The sequence below is a fragment of the Natrix helvetica genome (assembly GCF_964273705.1).
Source record: "Natrix helvetica genome assembly, chromosome: 1".
NCBI lineage: Eukaryota > Metazoa > Chordata > Lepidosauria > Squamata > Natricidae > Natrix > Natrix helvetica.
In genome coordinates this window covers 81,852,942-81,872,833 of record NC_138548.1, presented here as the reverse complement: position 1 = coordinate 81,872,833, position 19,892 = coordinate 81,852,942, and the positions used below count along the sequence as shown (strand labels likewise).

General features: G+C 38.8%; 1 protein-coding gene across 1 annotated transcript in view; it reads right to left on the bottom strand.

Annotated features, from left to right (window-relative positions):
• SYT13 (synaptotagmin 13) overlaps window positions 1–19,892 on the bottom strand; it is a 34,349-nt gene that overhangs the window by 11,730 nt on the left and 2,727 nt on the right. Inside the window, exons 2-4 of the mRNA XM_081937882.1 lie at window positions 11,821–12,043; window positions 7,650–7,784; window positions 5,552–5,865 (exon numbers count right to left, since the gene is read on the bottom strand). Coding sequence (XP_081794008.1) covers window positions 5,552–5,865; window positions 7,650–7,784; window positions 11,821–12,043 — 672 coding nt within the window. The remainder of the gene's footprint in view (window positions 1–5,551; window positions 5,866–7,649; window positions 7,785–11,820; window positions 12,044–19,892) is intronic.

Genomic DNA, 19,892 nt, shown 5'->3' with positions numbered 1-19,892 from the left:
ACTGATTAATTGTTCTAACTGTCAGAAAATTTCTCCCTAGTTCTAAGTTGCTTCTCTCCTTGATTAGTTTCTACCCATTGTTTCTTGCTCTACCCTAAGGTGCTCTACCCTCAGGTGCTAAAACTATTTGGAGAATAGTTTTGCTCCCTCTTCTTTGTGGCAGCCCGTGAGATATTGGAACACTGCTATCATGTCTCCCCTAGTCCCTCAATTAGCCTTGGGACTCCCATTCCCCCTATGTACTAGCAGCAAAGTTATTTTCAGTGTACCAACTATAATGTAATCAAAATGCACAAAAGGAAAGTTTACTTTTACACCTACTTTGGGAAATCTCCAAAGTATACATAGGAGCATAAAGTATTTAAGAGTAAATGTGATTTCCTATAAGAGCAGACTCTAGTCATAGCACATAAAACATGTTGCATAAAAAATAAAAACCGGCAAGTCAACAAGAAAAAGCTATTTAGAGAGGTATAAATATTTCAGTTTTTTTTTCCTGGCTAGATGACCCAGATTATTACAGACACGGTTTTCTGAGGGTAGATGCATTCTTGAAAATCTTTTTTTGCCTGGAATTGGTCCTTTTACATTTTTTTAAAACTCAGTTTTCTTTGGAGAACTCAGAGTGAAGGATAAGGAAGAATATATTCAGCTCAAATTATGTATTACCACTGAAACATCCATCTCGTTTTGACTTATATAAAGGTAAAGGTTCCCTTCACACATATATGTGAGTTGTTCCCGACTCTAGGGGGCGGTGCTCATCTCAAATGCCGAAGATCCAGCATTCTTTGAAGATGTCTCTCTGGTCATGTGGCTTGCATGACTAAATGCCAAAGACACACAGAACACTGTTATCTTCCTACTAAAGGTGGTCCCTATTTTTCTACTTGCATGTTTACATGTTTTCAAACTGCTAGGTTGGCAGAAGCTGGGACGGAGCTCACTCTGTTACGCGGTGCTAGGGATTCAAACCGCCGAACTGGCAACCTTCTGATCGACAAGCTTGGCATCTTAGCCACTAAGCCACCATTGACTTGTATAAATCTCCTCAAAATGTAGTAAACCAGACTATAAACAATGGATTCTACTGCTTTAATCCAAAAATAATCTTTTTTTTGAAAAAAAATGAAATCTATTATTTTATTTTAGTTTTATTTTGGGAATATGGTAAATTCTTTCAAGAGAGTTCTCAGGTAGAGAGATATCATTTTGGGTCCCCCCCCCCCCTAAAAAAGGCCTGCTTGGCAGTGTTTTTTTAATGCTGAAAAATGAAAAGTGGCTGCCATTGAAAATAAAATGTCTTATTTGCCATTCACTGAAGAATACCACTACAATGGACAGTAATAAACTGAAGATACACTACATTAGGGGCCTGTGGCCTGTTAGAAATTGGGTCACACAGCTGGAGGTGAGCAGCAGGCAAGGGAGTGAAACTGAAACCATCCCTCCATCTGTGGAAAAATTGCCTTCCATGAAACGAGTCCCCAGGGCTAAAAGGTTTGGGGACTGCTGCACTACATAGAATAGCTCAATTATTATTCCAACAACTCATTTTATTTATAGACAATAGTGAGAAATAATCTGTAGTCCTAATCATGGACCTTATTGGACCCTACTGGAGAGCACAAATATGATAAATAGTACAGTTATATCCTATCAGTCAAGAAACTACAAAATGTTAAGTGGCTACAGAAAGGATTCACGTAGCAATAGTGAATGCATGTCATAATATTGTCAATGACAGGACCTTGATAGAGTAACTAAATAACTCATATGGCCTACTTAGGCTTTAGGGTTATACTCATTTTCACACTTTCAAACACGACCTGCAGCATGATAAGATAAGAATTGCTATTGCATACTAGGAAAAAGCTATGAAACAATTGGTTGCTCTTTTCCTATATGAAATTTCAATACTAACTGTAGTTTAAGTTCAGTGGTTCATTATCTCATACCTCCCATTGTTTAATAGATGTTTTGCTCTGCTGTTCTTGGCCTTGGGATTGGGCAATAGTTGATACTGCCAGAACTGATACTTCTTCATCCTTGAGAGACTTTGGCTCTTAAGTTAAATCCCACATCCCAATATTCATTTGAATATTTTGCCCAACTCACAAAATACTTCCAGTTGATTTGTCCAATTATCATATTACGTATGAGTAAGGGAGGGGAAATATATACTACTCACTCTAATGTAAACTTTAGCTTCAATTCATCAGTGTTAACCTAAAGAGTCAGGGACGTGTGACTCAGTGGCTAAAACGCTGAGCTTGTCGATCAGAAGGTTGGCAGTTCAGCAGTTCGAATCCCTAAAGGCTGTGTAATGGGGTGAGCTCCTGTTACTTGTCCAGCTTTTGCCAACCTAGCAGTTTGAAAGCACGTAAAAATGCAAGTAGAAAAATAGGGACCACTTTGGTGGGAAGGTAACAGTTCTCTGTGCACTGTTGGCATTTAGTCATGCTGGTCACATGACCACAGAGACGTCTTTGGACAGTGTTGGCTCTTTGGCTTTGAAATGGAGATGAGCACCCTAGAGTCAGGAACAACTAGCACATATGTGCAAGGGGAACCTTTACCTTAATCTAAAGAATGCACTGAATGTTTGTAAAGCTGAGCTAAGACATTTTGTTACCTGGCAGTGAACTATCCAAACATTCTTCACTTGGCATTCATTCTAGTGGTGTTTCATCAGGGGGGAAAAACTGTTTTTATTACTTGGATTAACCTATTTGTTATTATCCATTTCTAAAAACTCTCACATATTCTTACAGTATTGAAGAAAATGCCTTTCATGATAGACACACTTCTAAACCATTTCCTCTAATCGGAGTCTGTCCTTAAAATGAGTGATAAATTCATGCTGAAATTGTATTGCAAGGCTTTCATTCTAAGCTAGTTGCTAGAGTGCAGGAGATAAAGTTTTATGCTTTTGTGATACCAGCAGGTCCTGTGATGTGATATATCTTTTTGGAAATCAATGAATTTACTAAGCCCATTTTTAAGGACAGAATTACAATGATGAAGAATCTGGCATTTTTCAGTGAAACTGTTGAAACGATATGGAAAACTTCCAACAGGGCTATTCAAATCACCCAAAATCCATTCTAAATTATCAGTTCATTACCATTGAATATTAATCATGTATCTGATTGGGAAAATGTATTTCTGTATATAGAAAGGTCAAATCAGTTCAATTTGATTGGATGCATCAATTTGATTCCACAATTAGAAGGGGATTCAACTGAATCATTTTCCAACCAAGGCTTGAAACTGACATTATCATACAACCTTAGCTTTCAACAAACCTAATAAACTCATCTTGGAAATGCAATATCAAAAACGTTGCTTCTTTTTTAAAAATTTCTTTTCTGCCTCGCGTCTGATGAATGATTCAACATTTCTGTCTTGGTTCACAATATAATAGCGGCCTCTCTCTCCTTGTGAGGTACCTTTTCTTTCCATATGTTAAATTACAAAATGAAGACACAATTCCAAGCATGTTAATCTAATCTTTTCAGGTTGGGACAGCATTTCTACCTTATTACAACCTCAGAGGATGTTTGAAAAAGGCCAATCAATGAGAAATATGACTGTCAGTTGCTAAATATAACGGGATAGTATGTCTTGCACTTATTATGTACAAACAGTTTTTTGGCATTCTTGGTATTGTTTGTTCCTGGAGTCCATCTGTAAATTGACTGAGGCCATCTGCTTGAGAGGTATAATTAGCCACCTGCTAGGATTCTCTTAGGTTCAGAAGCAATTTTTCTAGAATAGTAAGACTAGTAGCAACATCTCAACTTTAGCACCTCCAAGCATCTGCTGAAAAGCCGTAGTGCTTGCCCTATGGAATGAAACCCAGAAGGTCTCTGTTGGTTTTCTGAATAGCTATAAAGATCTAAATGTCTATGGAAATTCTCAGTTATCCAAGTCATGGTTGTCCCAAAGGAGCTGAAGAAGCTTCTTGGATGAGAAGCGAAACATCTTCAAAGTAAAACCAGAAAGTCCAGTTCCCTCTTGGAAAAGAACCTTTGGGATGGCTATAAAGATCTAGCTGTTCTCCTTGGGTTAAGGTGGTTGATTTTCCTTTTCTTGGATAACAGTAGGTAGTGGCATGTTTTGGGGATTGGTGAGTTCATCATATTTGCGTGGAGTAATCATGTATGCTGGAAGCTTCTCTCACAATGCTCACACCAAGATAGATTCCCCCAATAGTTCTACATTTGATTTTTCTTTCTTAGTTGCTGAACATTACATATCTCTTCACTGAGAATTATTCTTTTGAACTTGGCTTAATCTTAAGGTAATTTTAAATCTTTATGCTGTCTTTTAATGTGGTTCTCAACTAATGTGCCATGTGTAATAGGCTTTTTCTGTTATGTTTTTTCTCTCCATTTTTTGTATTAGGTATATTCTATATAATATGTGTTTGTGGCCCAGCAGGAGCCGTTGGAGCTGCCACCAGACTCCGACAGCGAGGGTCCCTATGAATCAGCTCTGGAGGATGTGGAGGACCCTGGACAGGGTTCCGACTCTGAGCAGGGCGCAGAGAGGCTGGTTGGCCACCAGGAGGCGCCTGTGCCTTGGGCCAGTGGGGAGGAGACAAGGGAGTGTGCTCCTGACGTCATGCCTTGGAGCAGTGAGGAGGAAACAAGGGAGTGGTTTCTGGATGCTCGGCAACGGAGAGCTGATAGACGTAGAAACCAGCTAAGCACTTACAAGAGATGATTGGATTCAGGTGATCATAATCAGGCTCCTCTCAAGGCTATTTAAGGAAGGTACTTTCCGACAGTTGTTTTGCAGGAATCAACTGATCATTAGAGTTGGAGACGCTCTCAGACCTGTGTCGTACCTCGGCAGGCTGGATTGCTGCCAAGGTGGAATCTGGACCTCGGCAGACTGGATTGCTGCCAAAGTGTTTGCTGTATCTGGATTGCTGCCAATTTGTTATCTGGACCTCGGCAGGCTGGATTGCTGCCAAGGTTTAAACTGTATGTAATAAAACATCTTGCAGAGACTTTGTTTTGGAGTGACTTGGTATACTAGAGGGGGGGGTCAAAACAAATATGTATATTCAACACAGTGCAGCGATCTTAAAATTTTCATAACTTCCCCTCAAACCGCGACTTACAAATATAAAAATAAGTATATAAAATTAATATTTTTTGGTGTGCTACAGAATTGCTACTATATTCAATATTGAGAACTGATTTAAAAAAGGTTGAGAACCACCACTTTAAATTATTATCCTATTACTTAGTATCAGGAATTAGTATCAGCCTTTCTATCCCTTCCATTTCATCTATATATCATTCATAAAGATATTGACTAGTATTGGGCCAAGAATGAAACCCAATTGGGATCATGTTCAATATTTCTCTCTAGTCTCATGGTGAAACATTGAAAGAATCTAACAATGTTGTCATTGAGACCATGGGATAAAGTGAATTAAGATTCAGAAGTTTAGTAAGACTCACATGCAACATTCTGTATCCCAACAGGAGAATATAATATGCAGTAATACAATAAAAATGAATGGATAGAATACCTTGTCAAGGACTTTTACTTTCTCAGACTGTACTGGTCCATATTGTTCCCCTACAGAAGCCAGATTTGGTTTAATCTCACCAATAATGCTGTGTCTAGAGAACTTGTCACAGTTCCTCAAGGTGAGGGTTAGTGTCCCCTCCGACAGCATCTTCTCCTTAACCGGAAACAGTAGAGCTTCTTCCCAGACTATGTGGACTTGCTTCTTCTTCATCACAGTCTGGGCTTCTATAGTTCCACAGTTGCTCATCAAAGTGCCTAAGATGTAGCAATCGCTTCCATTGTTTTGGTCTCCTGATGTAGTTCCATACAAAACTGGTAGGGGCAGAGTGAAGGGGGAAATGCAATTATCATTTAAATCCTGTGCTAAAATATTTTCAAGAGACTACTACCACTTGGTTTGGTTTGGTTTGGTTTACAGCAAAGTCAAGGTTCTGATGTAATGCAAAAAAGCAAACTTCTGTTTCTGCAAGCTTGGTTGGACATGGGTCAAACTACAGACTTCTGTCACCTGTTCACCCTGATTATATATAGATTACACATCTACTGTTGTGATAACAGAGTTGAATTCTGACATAAATGAATGGCAGCAGAAAACAGATCAGTTTTCCTTTAATTGTAATTAATGCCATTCAGATCTTGGTTTTATGGTGATTTAGAAATATCTAGAGAGAAAGGAAATGAGAGAATAACAATGCAGTCTAGTGAACTCTATTATGTTTGATTTTTGAATTAAAATAAAAAATGATATATGCTCCCATTAGGCAAAATAGTCTTGAACCTGTTAATTGTCACAGTGAGGAGGAATGTTCGGATTGAGGGGGGCATCCAGAATTAATGATAAGTCTTATAGCCAGAATGGCCAAGAGTAAGGGAAGTTAGATTGTATAATAGTTTAGCAATGCCTAAAGGCCCACAGAAATACCAGTTTTTTTTTAATCAAGAGTGACCAACATTTTTCTGCATTAACCTCCATTACTTCCTAATTCAGATATCATAGAAAACCAGTAAAGCTTTTCAAAAGTCAGCTGTATGAGAAGAGAGTGGAAGGACAAGGAACTAATAGATGGAGATATGGTTTATTACTATGGTAAATTAAACTATAATGTATTGTATAAAGATAATTATTACTTTATTGGACCTTTTTGTGACCTAGTCTATTACTTATTCTCTTCTGTTATGTTTGACATATACAAAAATAGTTGAATTTTATGTTTAAAATAAAGTAAGATGATGAGAAATGTGAGATATTAAAGTTTATTAAGTATTAGATTGGCTACTCCTAGCTATGAGGATGCAAATAACTGCTTGGAAAGTAAATTATATGATTTTTTTTTTAAAAAATAGCCTTTAATATGCTTTTTCCTTGCTTTTTTATACTTTATGCTTTATATCTTTAAATCCAGCCCTGAATCCTGGCGATTGTATAGATAAGTCCCTACCATTTTCTAGGCAACATTTTTCCAGAACATTGTTGCTTCACCCTTCTTCCTGGGGATGACAGAGAAGATCACTCGGATGGCTTTGTACCTGAGGCAGGACTTGAAATAAAAGTCGCTCCGTTTCTAGCTTGATGCCTTTAAAAACTACACCAAATTGACTGACTATATAAATGTCTTCCGTTAAAGTGTTATTTGTCTGGAATAATCCAGAAGTGGGTTGCTCCCGGTTCGACGTGGATCAGGCGAACTGGTAGTTGCGGCGGCAGGAGGCTCCACCCACCTGCCCAAATGTTTCGGTGCATGTGCAGAAGCGCGCGCACACATAAGAGCGAACCAGTAGTAAAAAAATTGGAAACCCACCACTGGAATAATCCTATGCCAGGCTTTTTTTTTCCTCAAAGAGATTTGGATGGCTCCCATTCTGATGTTGTTAAAGAAGAGCCATGAAGACTTGGCTCATCACCCAGGATGTTGATGAGCTCTTGTTTCATCGTGTTAGCCATCATTTATGTTTATTTTTACATTTTATCGAATGCATTGTAATTTCTTTGATTGTTCTGTGCTGCCTAGAGACATTACGAATCAGTTGACATAGAAGTTTAATAAATTATAATGATCAGTACTATCATTTTCAATCACCAGCTTGCAAAACTTTACCTTCAAGGAAAGCAACGGACAGTGCTTCCTTTTGTCGGTTGTAGCTCAGACAATAATGAAGTTCTGGGACTTGATTGCAGCCTACAGCATTTTCAGGACTGAGGCGCTCAGTGACACAAACATCCTTTACACCGCCTAAAACTCAAAAGAAATGTTAATTAGAAAGTGTGCTCTATTCCAGCTAAGATGACTATTGGTGAATGGTCTTGTATTTTTCCACTTGAAACCATGATATAAAATGAATGGATGGCCTTTTAGAAGGGGGCTTCATGTAAAATCTAGAAACTCTACTTCAAGACAAAGAAATAGGTGTAATTAAGGTCAGAGCTAAATTTGATTTGACTAAAATTAAAGATAAATTAGCATTAATATGAAAAAAATATCCCTGGATGTAGTAATTTTCCTTTTTTATCATATCAAAATGCATTTTGGCTACTTTTGTAGCACATCAAAGTTTTTGTTGAAAAAAGCTGCAAACGCCTGATAGTCTCACTTATCCCTCTCCAATATAAAATTATCTATTCTATTTGTAGGCTAGGCGCAGTGGTGGCGCAGTGGTTAGAATGCAGTACTGCAGGCTACTTCTGCTGACTGCCAGCTGACTGCAGTTTGGCAGGTTGAGTCTCATCGGCTCAAGGTTGATTCAGCCTTCCATCCTTCTGAGATTGGTAAAATGAGGACACAGATTGTTGGGGAAAATAAGCTGACTGTGTAAACCACTGAGATAGGGCTGTAAACCACTGTGAAGCAGTATATAAGCCTAAGTGCTATTGCTATTGCAACTCAAAGTTTTATGATACTTTGAAAATTTGGACATTTGTTATGGCATAAATGTTGATGACTATTTAACAATCACTCTGTAAATGGCCACTTTCAAGAAAATAATTGCTTGTGTAAATGAGTACTACAATTGATTTTCTTCCGACTTCATTCTTTATAAGCTACAACCTCAAATTTGGATTTCTATGTATACACAGATAATCCCACATGAATCACAGGAATTTCATCATGAAATCAAAGATAATGGTATACTAGGGAGCCAAAAATGTAGGCATTTGTTGCAGGAATGGTGTAGGTTTCCTGGACATATCCTTGGCCTGATGGCAAACAGGACAGGTGGACAGTAGATCTTGATACATCAGAAATCCCATATCACCAGCTTTAGCCACCTACCTGTGGGCATTTTGTGAGCTATACATATTACTTACTTTTGAAATTCAACCAGGTGCACTTAAAACTGACTTCACCATTATACATGTATGTTTTGGACAGTAAACATGGAGGTTATGGACTGGCCTATGCTTGCCCAGAATTTCTGGGTTTGGCCCTGCCTATATTGGTCATTTCTCTATAAGTTTTGAAAGCATGCCATCAAAGAGTCCATGAAGAGAGTTATGAAAATGAACTTGAGGAAACTAAGCAGAAGCTTATATATATAGGAAAGCATTCTTTAAAGTCAGATAACAGCAAAAATAGGAAAAGAAACTCAGATTGACTCCTCCCTAATTCAGAATATGATAAGAGGGAAGGAAGAACTGATGCAGCCTTTCACCAGCCTTTCTTACTATAATCTATATCAATAAAATATAGTTCCCTAAAGACTTCCATCTCCATCATGATGTTGTTTACACTTGCAGGGTCAAAGGTTCAGTAATTTTATTCACATATCCAATGTAGTTGAGTGCTCCGAGGGTGAAGAATGCTGTACTTGAATCACAATAAACATTTGGAACACAACAAGTTAAAATAATGCAGTTAGATTCAGAATCGCAGAGGAAGGAGTTGGATGCCAAAAATGCTTCCAATAGCTGGGGAACAGAGATGGCTGAGTTTAATTACGGTTTCAGCTGGATGAGCTCATCTGCGATGCTATTTCATCAGCTGGTGCTAGTAATAAGGTTGTAAGCTATAACAGGTTCTTTTTTAGGGGCATGGGCCAGTCTGCTGGGCCACTTGGCAATCCCATCTTTTAAAAAGACACCCATGCTAACTGAGCAGGATCCCAGCAGTCCTAGAACCAGGAAAAGGAAGTTCCTTCAACATCCTCCATACTCTGATCAGTCAATCTCTTCCCAGATGCAGAGGCCAAATCTATCTCATGAGAATGACAATATCTAGAAAGTACCATTTATTTCTGTTTCTGCCCATAACTTTAAGGTAATCTTTCTGTTATTGGCGCAAAGATTTGTTTCTTGATTCCACCCAAGATTGTTTTACTGACATGCTTATCACAAGACAGCCTGTCATATCTTCTTACAAAATAGCTGCAATAAGGAGCTTGCCTATCTGCAACATGGTTTCCATGATAGACCTAAGCAACCACAAAACATAGAAGGAGAGTGGGTGACACTGTTCCTCCTAGCCTTCCTCATTTCCCAGAAGTTCTTTGTGGTTACCCTTGATCAGTGGTGGGATTCAAATAATTTAACAACATGTTTTCTGCCCTAATGATTTCTTCCAACAACCAGTTCACCAAACTGCTCAGAGAGTTAACAACTGGTTCTCCCGAAGTGGTGCGAACTGACTGAATCCCACCACTGCCCTTGATATTAGAAGGGGAGACAGATAGCAATCACTGTTCTTTAAAAGGATGAATTGTAATAGCAAGTTCAATGGTTTAAAGGAAAGAAATGTATCAGTTTAATTTCTGTGTGAAATGTTCAGCGAACCAGAACTGGATTTTTATTTATTGTCATTAAAACCAGCTTAATAATATATATATATTAAGAGATTCACAAGACGACTCACACTGAGCCGTCAACATCTGTTGTGCATTCAAAGGTTTTCTCTACATAAGCTTTTCCCATGGTGCTCTCTCCAATTAGGTTGAATTATAAGTAAAGTGCACCTGCTCTCTGGAATAATCTGCATCCTAATATCTGTAAGGTGTCCATAATGTTAGAGCATTCAGGTGCTTGATGAATTTCTTCATGCAAGGGTACCTTTTGGACAAATGGTTCAGTTTCATTTTTCTTTTGGAACATTTGGAATTACTTAAAAAAACATTATTATAACAATTCTTTTAATGTATAGCTGGTATTATAATTTAATTTAAATCACTTCGAAATGCAGTTGCGTAGAAAATCATTTAAAAATGACACGAAGTAAATTAAATTACCTTCAGCCACTATGGCTATTGATCACACTCTCTGAGGAGGTTGTAGACTACAAAATAGGAAGCTGATTTATTAATATCCAAATTAAATCTCCTAGCTTATCCGAAATAATTACTGTTTCTTTTATTCTTTCATTAGTATAATAGGCAGAATTCTCCGTCCTCAAGAAATTGAAAATAATTAAGTGCAAAAATCATTATTTTTCCATTCAAAATACATTTCTTTATATGCTTCTAGAGGTTTTGTCATGCTTGTGGGCAAATCCCCTAGAAAATTGAATAGCCGCTACCATCCTAAGAATAAAAAGCATCATTTTTTAAAAAAATGATGCTATGAAAAGGAGAAAATCATAAGGGTGTTGAACAATAGTCTGGAATTTGCCAGATGTGAACAATTACATAGATAATTTGCTCAAAGTAGAGATAATATAGATTAACATTGTTAAAAAACCTTGGTGTCAGGCCTGTAGTTATGTTCTTTTTAGTATCTTTGGCCTGCCACACTTTCTTATAATTTTCTATGCTGTTTCATTAGTGTAGTAGTTGGGAGGGGAGAATAGAAAGGAGTAGGATTGTGGAATGTATGTTGTCATTCTTTTATAGAAGCTCAAGGTCATCTTTTGTCTCCGCACCTCAACACCTGACCGGAAGCAGAGGGGTGTAGATGCCAGCGTGGAAGATGATGATTGGAACATGTGATGGATTTGTGGGTGTGGGGATAAATCATGAACTTTCAACTGGGTGGAATTCCAGGATGCAAATCAGAGTTGGAATTCCATAGAGGTGCTAACTTGCCTGTAGAATAAATTGGACTTTTAAAGATGTTTTTGCCTTGGACAATGATTTAATTCTGCATGGTATTTAGAACCCTAACACTTGGTGCATTTCACCTTTTATATGGTATATTTTTGTGCAGTGTAAGCCTGACCCTTAATTGCATACTTTTACTATGTTGATCATGTGCTCTGGGATAATATTCTATAATTAGAAAGAAAATCCATTGTGATTCCTCATTTAAAGAAGACGCAATCATAAGCGATTTAACAAAGGCCCCACCATTTTGAGGGAGAAGAAATAGCTCTTCATTGACTTGTATGGTCATCCGTTTCTTATCCAGAGCTTCAGGTTTTCCCTTGCTTGGTTCTTCTACTGTCTTCACGTTGTAATCTACATAGTTAACAATTTCTGAGGTGGTCACGATAGGCTTTGGGCCATAGATGTGAGGAAAGCCGAGGATTGTGCGGGGTTGTACTGGCTCTGCTGTCTTCTCAACATTAAACTGGAAAAAAAAGACCCCAGATTTTATTTTTATTGCATTCATTTAAAATTTATTAAAGCAAAATGTGATCCTTCGACTGTGAACTTACATTAGAGGAACGGTACATTGCTGCCACTATGCATCATATTTTGGAAATCAAAGAATTTACCCCTTAAAGAAACACACTGGGGCCTATTTTTAATTAGTCATTCCAGTCTTTACTCCTAATTCTCTTGTAATTCTTTCCTTCTCCTTTTCTCTATACCATGTGGGTTAGAAATCATTTAAGCAGAAAATGCAATTGCTTCTATATTTTGTGGTACATACGTGCAGGTCTCAGGAGTAAACAGCAGGAAAGAGGCACAATAAACTCCCCCCACCCCACCCCAACAATCATGCTTTACATATAAACCTTAAATTCCTAATAGATTTGACAAGCTTTCCTAAAACGAATGCAGGTTCATTCGCATTGCATATATTTATGTTCTGAAAATATTTTTCCTGTGTGCGCAGACATAAGTATGATTGAATGAATGAATGGGAAAAATTAGAAGTCTTGATAAATTAAATGATATTTTCTTCCCTCACAAATGTTTCTAGATAAATTCCAAAATGCTGAGGATTGCTCTTTTCTTGTGAAAAAGCTATGCCTACTGACCACACAACCGCAGCTCTCTTTCAAGCCAAAGTAGAGAGAATGAAAGCATATGCTGAAGTGTAATTAATGTTTTTCATTCTTTTTAAAATTCTTGTCCTGTTAATAATGCATGTAGACCGCATCCCAGAGGAAGCATTCAGTGCAGCCAAGTCCTTTCCTTGTCAATCAGCTTGTCTGTGGGGAAGCTGTCTAATTCATAATGCACTGTATTGTAGCATCTTTTGCAGCCACGATCAGTTCCCGATCCTACAGTTCTAAACATAACCAAGCAGAGCCAAGAATAAAGATGATGGGAGATGTAGCCAAATAGCCATGAAAGGCTGGATAACGTTGTGTTCAAAGCAGTTTTAGTTTGTTCCTTGCATGCCACTTGTAAGATCCACAAATTAAGCTCATGTCCAAATTAAGTTAAATAATTATTTAAGGAAATAATAATTGGCTATTTAGTCCATTAGAAAACCTAACTAAGAATTATATGGATCCTTCTGTTCTTTTTTCTTTTGTTTTGCTTTTCATTCTATGTTTCCATCCTGTAAGGCCCCTCAGTGAACTTAAAACACATATAATTTGCTTAAACTGGCTCTTTTAATTGAGCTTTATAATATGTTTATATTTTTTATTGCTGAGACTCCAATTGGTAGATAGGGAGCCATATAAATTTGCTGAATAAATAAATGGTAATAGTCCTAGTATTATTGCCCATGTTTTAAAACAAAGCACAAAGTTGACAGATATTTTAAAACAGTGATGTGCAGTCAGGGGAGGCAGGGGAGGCAGAGCCTCACCGCTCTCATCATGAAAGAAAAAAAAAGAAAAAAATTCTTCCCTTTTCTCTTTCATCTCTTTCTTTCACGTGCAAGCAAAATACCCCAGGATCACGGTGGCGGGGTCAGCAACTCCTTCCGCTGCGCTGCGGACAAGAGCCACGCTGTGCTCCTCAGCACCAGCCTCAGATCAGCGCGAGCCGTGGTCCCCTTCATGTTGGCTCAGGAAGGAGGGGAATGGGACCACATGTGCAGGAGGCTCCTCAGGGCCAGCCTCAGATCAGCGTGAGCCGCAATCCCCTTCATGTTGGCTCAGGAAGGAGGGGAATGGGACTGTGTGGGGGGACGAAGGGGACCGTGGCTCATGCTGATCTGATGCTGGCGCTGAGGAGCCTCCTGCACATGTGGTCCCATTCCCCTCCTTTCTGAGCCAACATGAAGGGGACCACGGCTCGCGGTGATCTGAGGCTAGCGCTGAGGATCACAGCATGGCTCTTGTCCGCAGCACAGCGGAAGGAGTTGCTGTCCCCGCCACCGTGATCCTGGGGTATTTTGCTTGCACGCTTGCAAAGATCAAAGTTGTCACAGTCCTCCCTTCATGATGATCATTTGATGACGTCACCAGCCTCACCAGCCATAAACCTCACTGCACGTCACTGTTTTAAAAGCAACATGTTATTCAAGTCTTAGGATAAAAAAGCCAAAGGAAAGAACATCTTATAATAAATATGAGAAACCAAAATAGAGTTAATTGCATGGTGTATATATATAGGTTGAGATTGTCTTTGCAACGTTTCGGCAGGATCTCACCTGCCATCTTCAAGCATGGGCTCAAAATGTGGGCTTCTCTAGAACACGCCCACAACATGAACAAACGTGATGATACCTCCCGCCTACCAAACATCTGGAAACCAGCCCTAGCCAACAAACGAACACCACCCACCACCCAAGCCTTTAAAATACAAAACAACAATGCACACACAGCCTGCACCAATCAGCACCAATCTACCTATCATGATACAACCACACAACCAATCATTCCACTTACTGAAACAAAGCCAGCACCCCATCCCCTCCCACCAAGACTTACAGAAAGACGGCAGCTCCGTTCCCATTTTAAGCCCACATTTTCAGCCCACGCTTGAAGATGGCAGGTGCGATCCTGCCGAAACGTTGCCAAGACAATCTCAACTTTACATGGGAAAAGACCCGAATACAACAAAACCAGCATATATATATGTTACGGTGAAAGACCGAAATCTGGTGAATGTCGACATTCACCGGTGAAAGACCGAATATTTCATTACATTGTTTTACATTCGGACCTTCACCGGTGAATGTCGACATTCACATAGTCGCTTGGTGTATGTCCGAAAATACCCTTATCCTCTCGACACCCTTACCCTAATCCCCTTACCCTAATACCTCGGCTCCTCGCTTCCTTTTAAGCGTCTTCTTAAGGATCGCAGGTTTTTTTAAAAAAAACTCCGCGAATAGAAGACGCTTAAAAGGAAACGAGGAGCCGAGGTATTAGGGTAAGGGGATTAGGGTAAGGGTGTCGAGAGGATAAGGGTAATCCTCTCAACACCCTTACCCTAATCCCCTTACCCTAATACCTCGGCTCCTCGCTTCCTTTTAAGCGTCTTCTTAAGGATCGCAGGTTTAAAAAAAAAACCTCCGCGAATAGAAGACGCTTAAAAGGAAGCGAGGAGCCGAGGTATTAGGGTAAGGGAATTAGGGTAAGGGTGTCGAGAGGATAAGGGTATTTTCGGACATACACCAAGCGACTATGTGAATGTCGACATTCACCGGTGAAGGTCCGAATGTAAAACAATGTAATGAAATATTCGGTCTTTCACCGGTGAATGTCGACATTCACCAGATTTCGGTCTTTCACCGTAACATACATACACACACACACACACACACACACACACACACACATATATAATCTATCTATCTATCTATCTATCTATCTATCTATCTATCTATCTATCTATCTATCTATCTAGAAAGAGAGAGAGAAACAGTTGTTTACTTTAAAGGGGTGGTTGTTAAATTCTCTCTCTATATATAGGAAGTGTGTATGAAATTATTTAATTTCTCCTTTGTTTGGCGGACAAAATTTGGGCTTCATCCTTGGAGGGAGAATTCAGAAATTCTGGATCCTTACTCTTGTCTGTCTTCCAGCCTCTGCAAGCCAGGATTTTTCCAGAATCTTCCAGTATGAGGGAGTATTATTAGGGAGGTAGGGTAGAGAAGAAGCAGCGAAGACTACTGATCCAAAAAATGTAATGATTGTCACATCTTACTCCCCATAATGTGCCCTGATTTGGCATTAAGCAATCAGGTCTCCCATTATAGGTAATAAAACAAGAAACCCTTTTCTTTCCTTCTACTACAGGTAGCATGAAATTGACTGGACCAGAGCATGTTACCTCAGAGTACGGCATTCTGACAGCTGCTCAGAATTGTCCTGTCCATAAAATACTATTCAAACAAGGTTTTGTACATGAACAAAACTTCACTACTGATATGTGTTTCTATTAATGCCCAAATGGATATTTGAGACCATCGCAAAGCTGATGCATCTGTATATATGGAGTATTTTGTCTTACTTAAGCAACAGTGGATTTATAAATATGAGGCACTTTATTGAAGCCAAGGCCAGATACTCTAGTGACACTGTGTCATCATGTAACAAGAGGCCATTCCTTTGGGAGCCATATACAATTACAGTGGGGAATGATTGACTGCATTGCATCTGTTCCTGTTTATTGTGCATATGACCTACTCTGTCAGTCATAAAAAATGTGATCTCCGCTCCCTTTGACAGATAGGTTTTGTGTTAAATAAAATTATTTGAAACAAAAGTTTGAATAAGAACAATCTGTAAAATACTGAGGCTTTAAATAACACTTTGGATCTCCCCACCCTTTGGCATGAGTAAAATTGGCAATAAATCACTGCTAAGCTGAACAAACACCAGCTGCTGGCTTAGAGTAGAAGAAAGAATCCTGCTGTAAGGCAGACCCATCACAAATTAAAAATATGCAAATAAAATATACTTAGGTTTTAGATCTAGTTAGACTGCATTTATTAACTAGATGTTAATTAACTGCTAATTTATTAACTGCATCCCAAACGTGATTGCTTCCATTTGGGTTTAGGATTAGACAAGTTTAAGACCAATGCATTTGTAAACCATCGGTTTGAGAAAGATTAGTCTCAATTTGTGGCATTTCAAATGGAGACAGGCAATAATAATGCATGGAAATATTTGTGGCTCCTACTAAACCATGGTTACAATTGGGCAAACATGCATAACTGTGGTTTACAAAATACAAAGATGGGTTCACATGCCCAATTCAAGCAAAGCAAGCTAAACCATGGAATGTTAGTTCCCTCAAGAATATCACGGTTATTAATTCAAACATGAACCTGATCAACATAATGATATTTTTAGTGGATTAAAACCTACTGCAATTATTATACTGTGTGTGCAAAGCAACTGTTATAAATGGATACAAGAGACATGAAAATACACCTCCCACATAAACAAACCAAATTAAGTTTCAGAAAGAAAGAGACTTCTCTTCTAAAGCACACATTTTGGAAGGAATCATTTTCCTGGCATTGTTTAAAGGTACAAGGAATAATCAGGATTAGGCAGGCAGGCAGGCAGGCTGCTCCTTTAATCCTGTAATTATGACACCAATTCACACTATGATTCTTGCGCATTGACTGCATAGGTGGATAGCGAATATGTCTAGAGAAACAGACACTACAGATTCGCATTCAAGGGATAGATTTCCTATCATTCCAGTACAATAGAACCCTAACTGTAAGAAGATGGATTCTGAATAGGCAGAATACTGTAACACAATTTTAACTCCTCTTGCCCCACATTTCAATGACGTGATCAGCCCTTTGCCTTGATTTATTGGGCATTGAGTATCTCAAAAGCTATTTCATTTAAAGCTAAAATCACAAGGCTTTCATGGACTCAGGAAAAACAGAAAGGAAAACCTAAAAGAACTTGCACGCATCATGTTCTCTGTATTACAGGTAAAATCTAGCATCAGGCTAAATAGCTGGAATGTCATTACATGAGGGCTAGGTTCCGGCAGTCACTACTGCCAGTTCGCTCGTGGGTGCACCATGCATGCACGTGCATGCGCAGTGCAATAAATATTATTCTGCACATGTGAAGAAGCAAAAAACAAGATGGTGGTGCCTGTGGTGCTGGCTGGAGAACCAGTTTGGGGGCGTGGCAGGCCTGGGTCCCTGCCGGTTCCAACGACCCAAGGTGCCAAATCACTACCAGTTCGGCTGAACCGATCCGAACCGGTAGGAACCCACCAGTGCATTACATGGAAGGAATAGTTTGTTTGATGCTTCTTTTAATAGAACCCCATCCCCACCCAAAGCAGTCTAATGTGTGCTATGTACCTTCTTTATTATTGTTTTCCTGCTTGTGCTTTTGTTTTAAAATAATGCACGTTCCATAGAGTCACTTTGGCATAAATGGAGAAACTAAGCTGCATGTAAATAGATAGCCTACCCACCCCAGGCTCAACTTTTCCAAGCAGAGATCTCTCATCTTACAGCAGAGGAGATCAAAGCTGTATTATGTCTAGAATGCAATAGGTCTCTTTAAAAACATGCAAGAAGTATAGTACACATTTATTTGGACCCCCTAGTTGCTAGGCAACATGAGCCAGATCTACTAATTAAGGCTGCACCCCAAATGATCCCACTTAGTACTTTTTATAGTAATAAACAAATTATTATTTCATATAAACCACCCCCATCTCCTGCCTCACTGTCATTCCAACCTACCAATTTAGTGCTATCTATTGTGAGTGGTACCAATTATCCAAGTATCCAGATAGTTTTGCTGTTGAAGACCACTTTTCAATTGGTCTGAATTAAACCTAAGCCTCTTCCCAGTACTTCATCATCAAATTATGCACTTTCCTTTTCAAGATCTCTTTTCCATTTCTTCCCCCAGCTCTGTCTGTCCCTCCACCCCTCCTTGAAGCAATTTCAGAGGCAGGAAGGGTAAATCAACACATGTAGTAACAATAGACTATGGAATATAATGCAATAGCTAGACTCTTTCAATCTGTGCGGTCCTTGTTGGTCTCTGAACTTGGTGGTTTTATTGCAGACATTTCATTATCAAACTAGATAACATCATGACTGCACTGATGTTACCTAGTTTGCTAATGAAATATCTGCAAGAAAACTACCACGTTCATGCAGCACAAGCACCCTAAGGTTCAACCCTGAGTTACAAATATTCTCTTTGATCCGTATCTTTCAAACTAGACGTTCTATTAATACATTATATTTCATAGTCTATTGTTATTGTATGCATAGATATCCATATTCAACTATGAGGATCACTAAATGGCCCTGGTCATCACTCTCTTGCAGCCTAACCTAAGCTGCAGAAATGTTTAGGGCTAAAATGTTATTGCAAATTATTGCAAATTTGATTCAGTCAAGTGAGAAATCATGAGTTCCATGGATATAATCCCATGGATATAATCTATGGGCCCTTGGTATAGGTCTTTCGAAGTGTGAATGGTGGAAACAAACTGCAATTGGATTAATGTCCTACAGTTGTTTAACAGAAATAGTATTGGTATGTACCATGATCTTATCCTATGGGGTAAAGGTATATGATGAAAAGGGCCATTAGATAAGGAAAAGGCATGTGAAAGGCAGTATGGTTAAGGGTGATTTATTACCCCCTTCTAAGAAATGCAACTGATTACTTCAACAATATGCTATACATATAGTATATAGCAAAAAGAGATCATAGCTAAGCTACAGATGAGTTCAGAGATGTTGCTATTCATTCACTTTTGACAGAAAAGTAAACATTTCCAAATCATTTTGGAACCAGAGTGATTTAGAGAAGGGATTGATAATCTTCCAGCACTCTCTGTGTATGTGTTGTATGATATATGTTCTGTGGTATGTGCATGTGCATGCATGCATTGCATTAAGTGTTTCATTTATGGCTCCAACTGTTTCTCTTTGATATTCTTTTTTCTGCATTCTTTCATGGTTTGGGTAGGTAAGCACAGTCTTGGAGGAAGGAATTCTGGTGGCCCTCAAAAAAGGTTGAATCCTGGGCCATGAGCTTCCCATAAGGCTATAAAGTCAGGAGTTATGAAAAAATGCCCCCTTCCCAAAAGACTTGGAAAGCAGAAACATAGTTGGCTTTTCTGTATCCCCCCCCCTTTTTTTTTTTTTGCCTTTGAAAATGAATTGACACTGACTGGGAAACAGTCTTAGTCTCTTTTGTTGTTTCATGGTTTTTAATATATAACTTACATACATTTTTAAACAGCAGAAGAAGCAGAATATTTGTAGCATTAAGATCAAACATCTATTTCAAACAAATTAATATTTGCATCTGTCTATCTGTTAT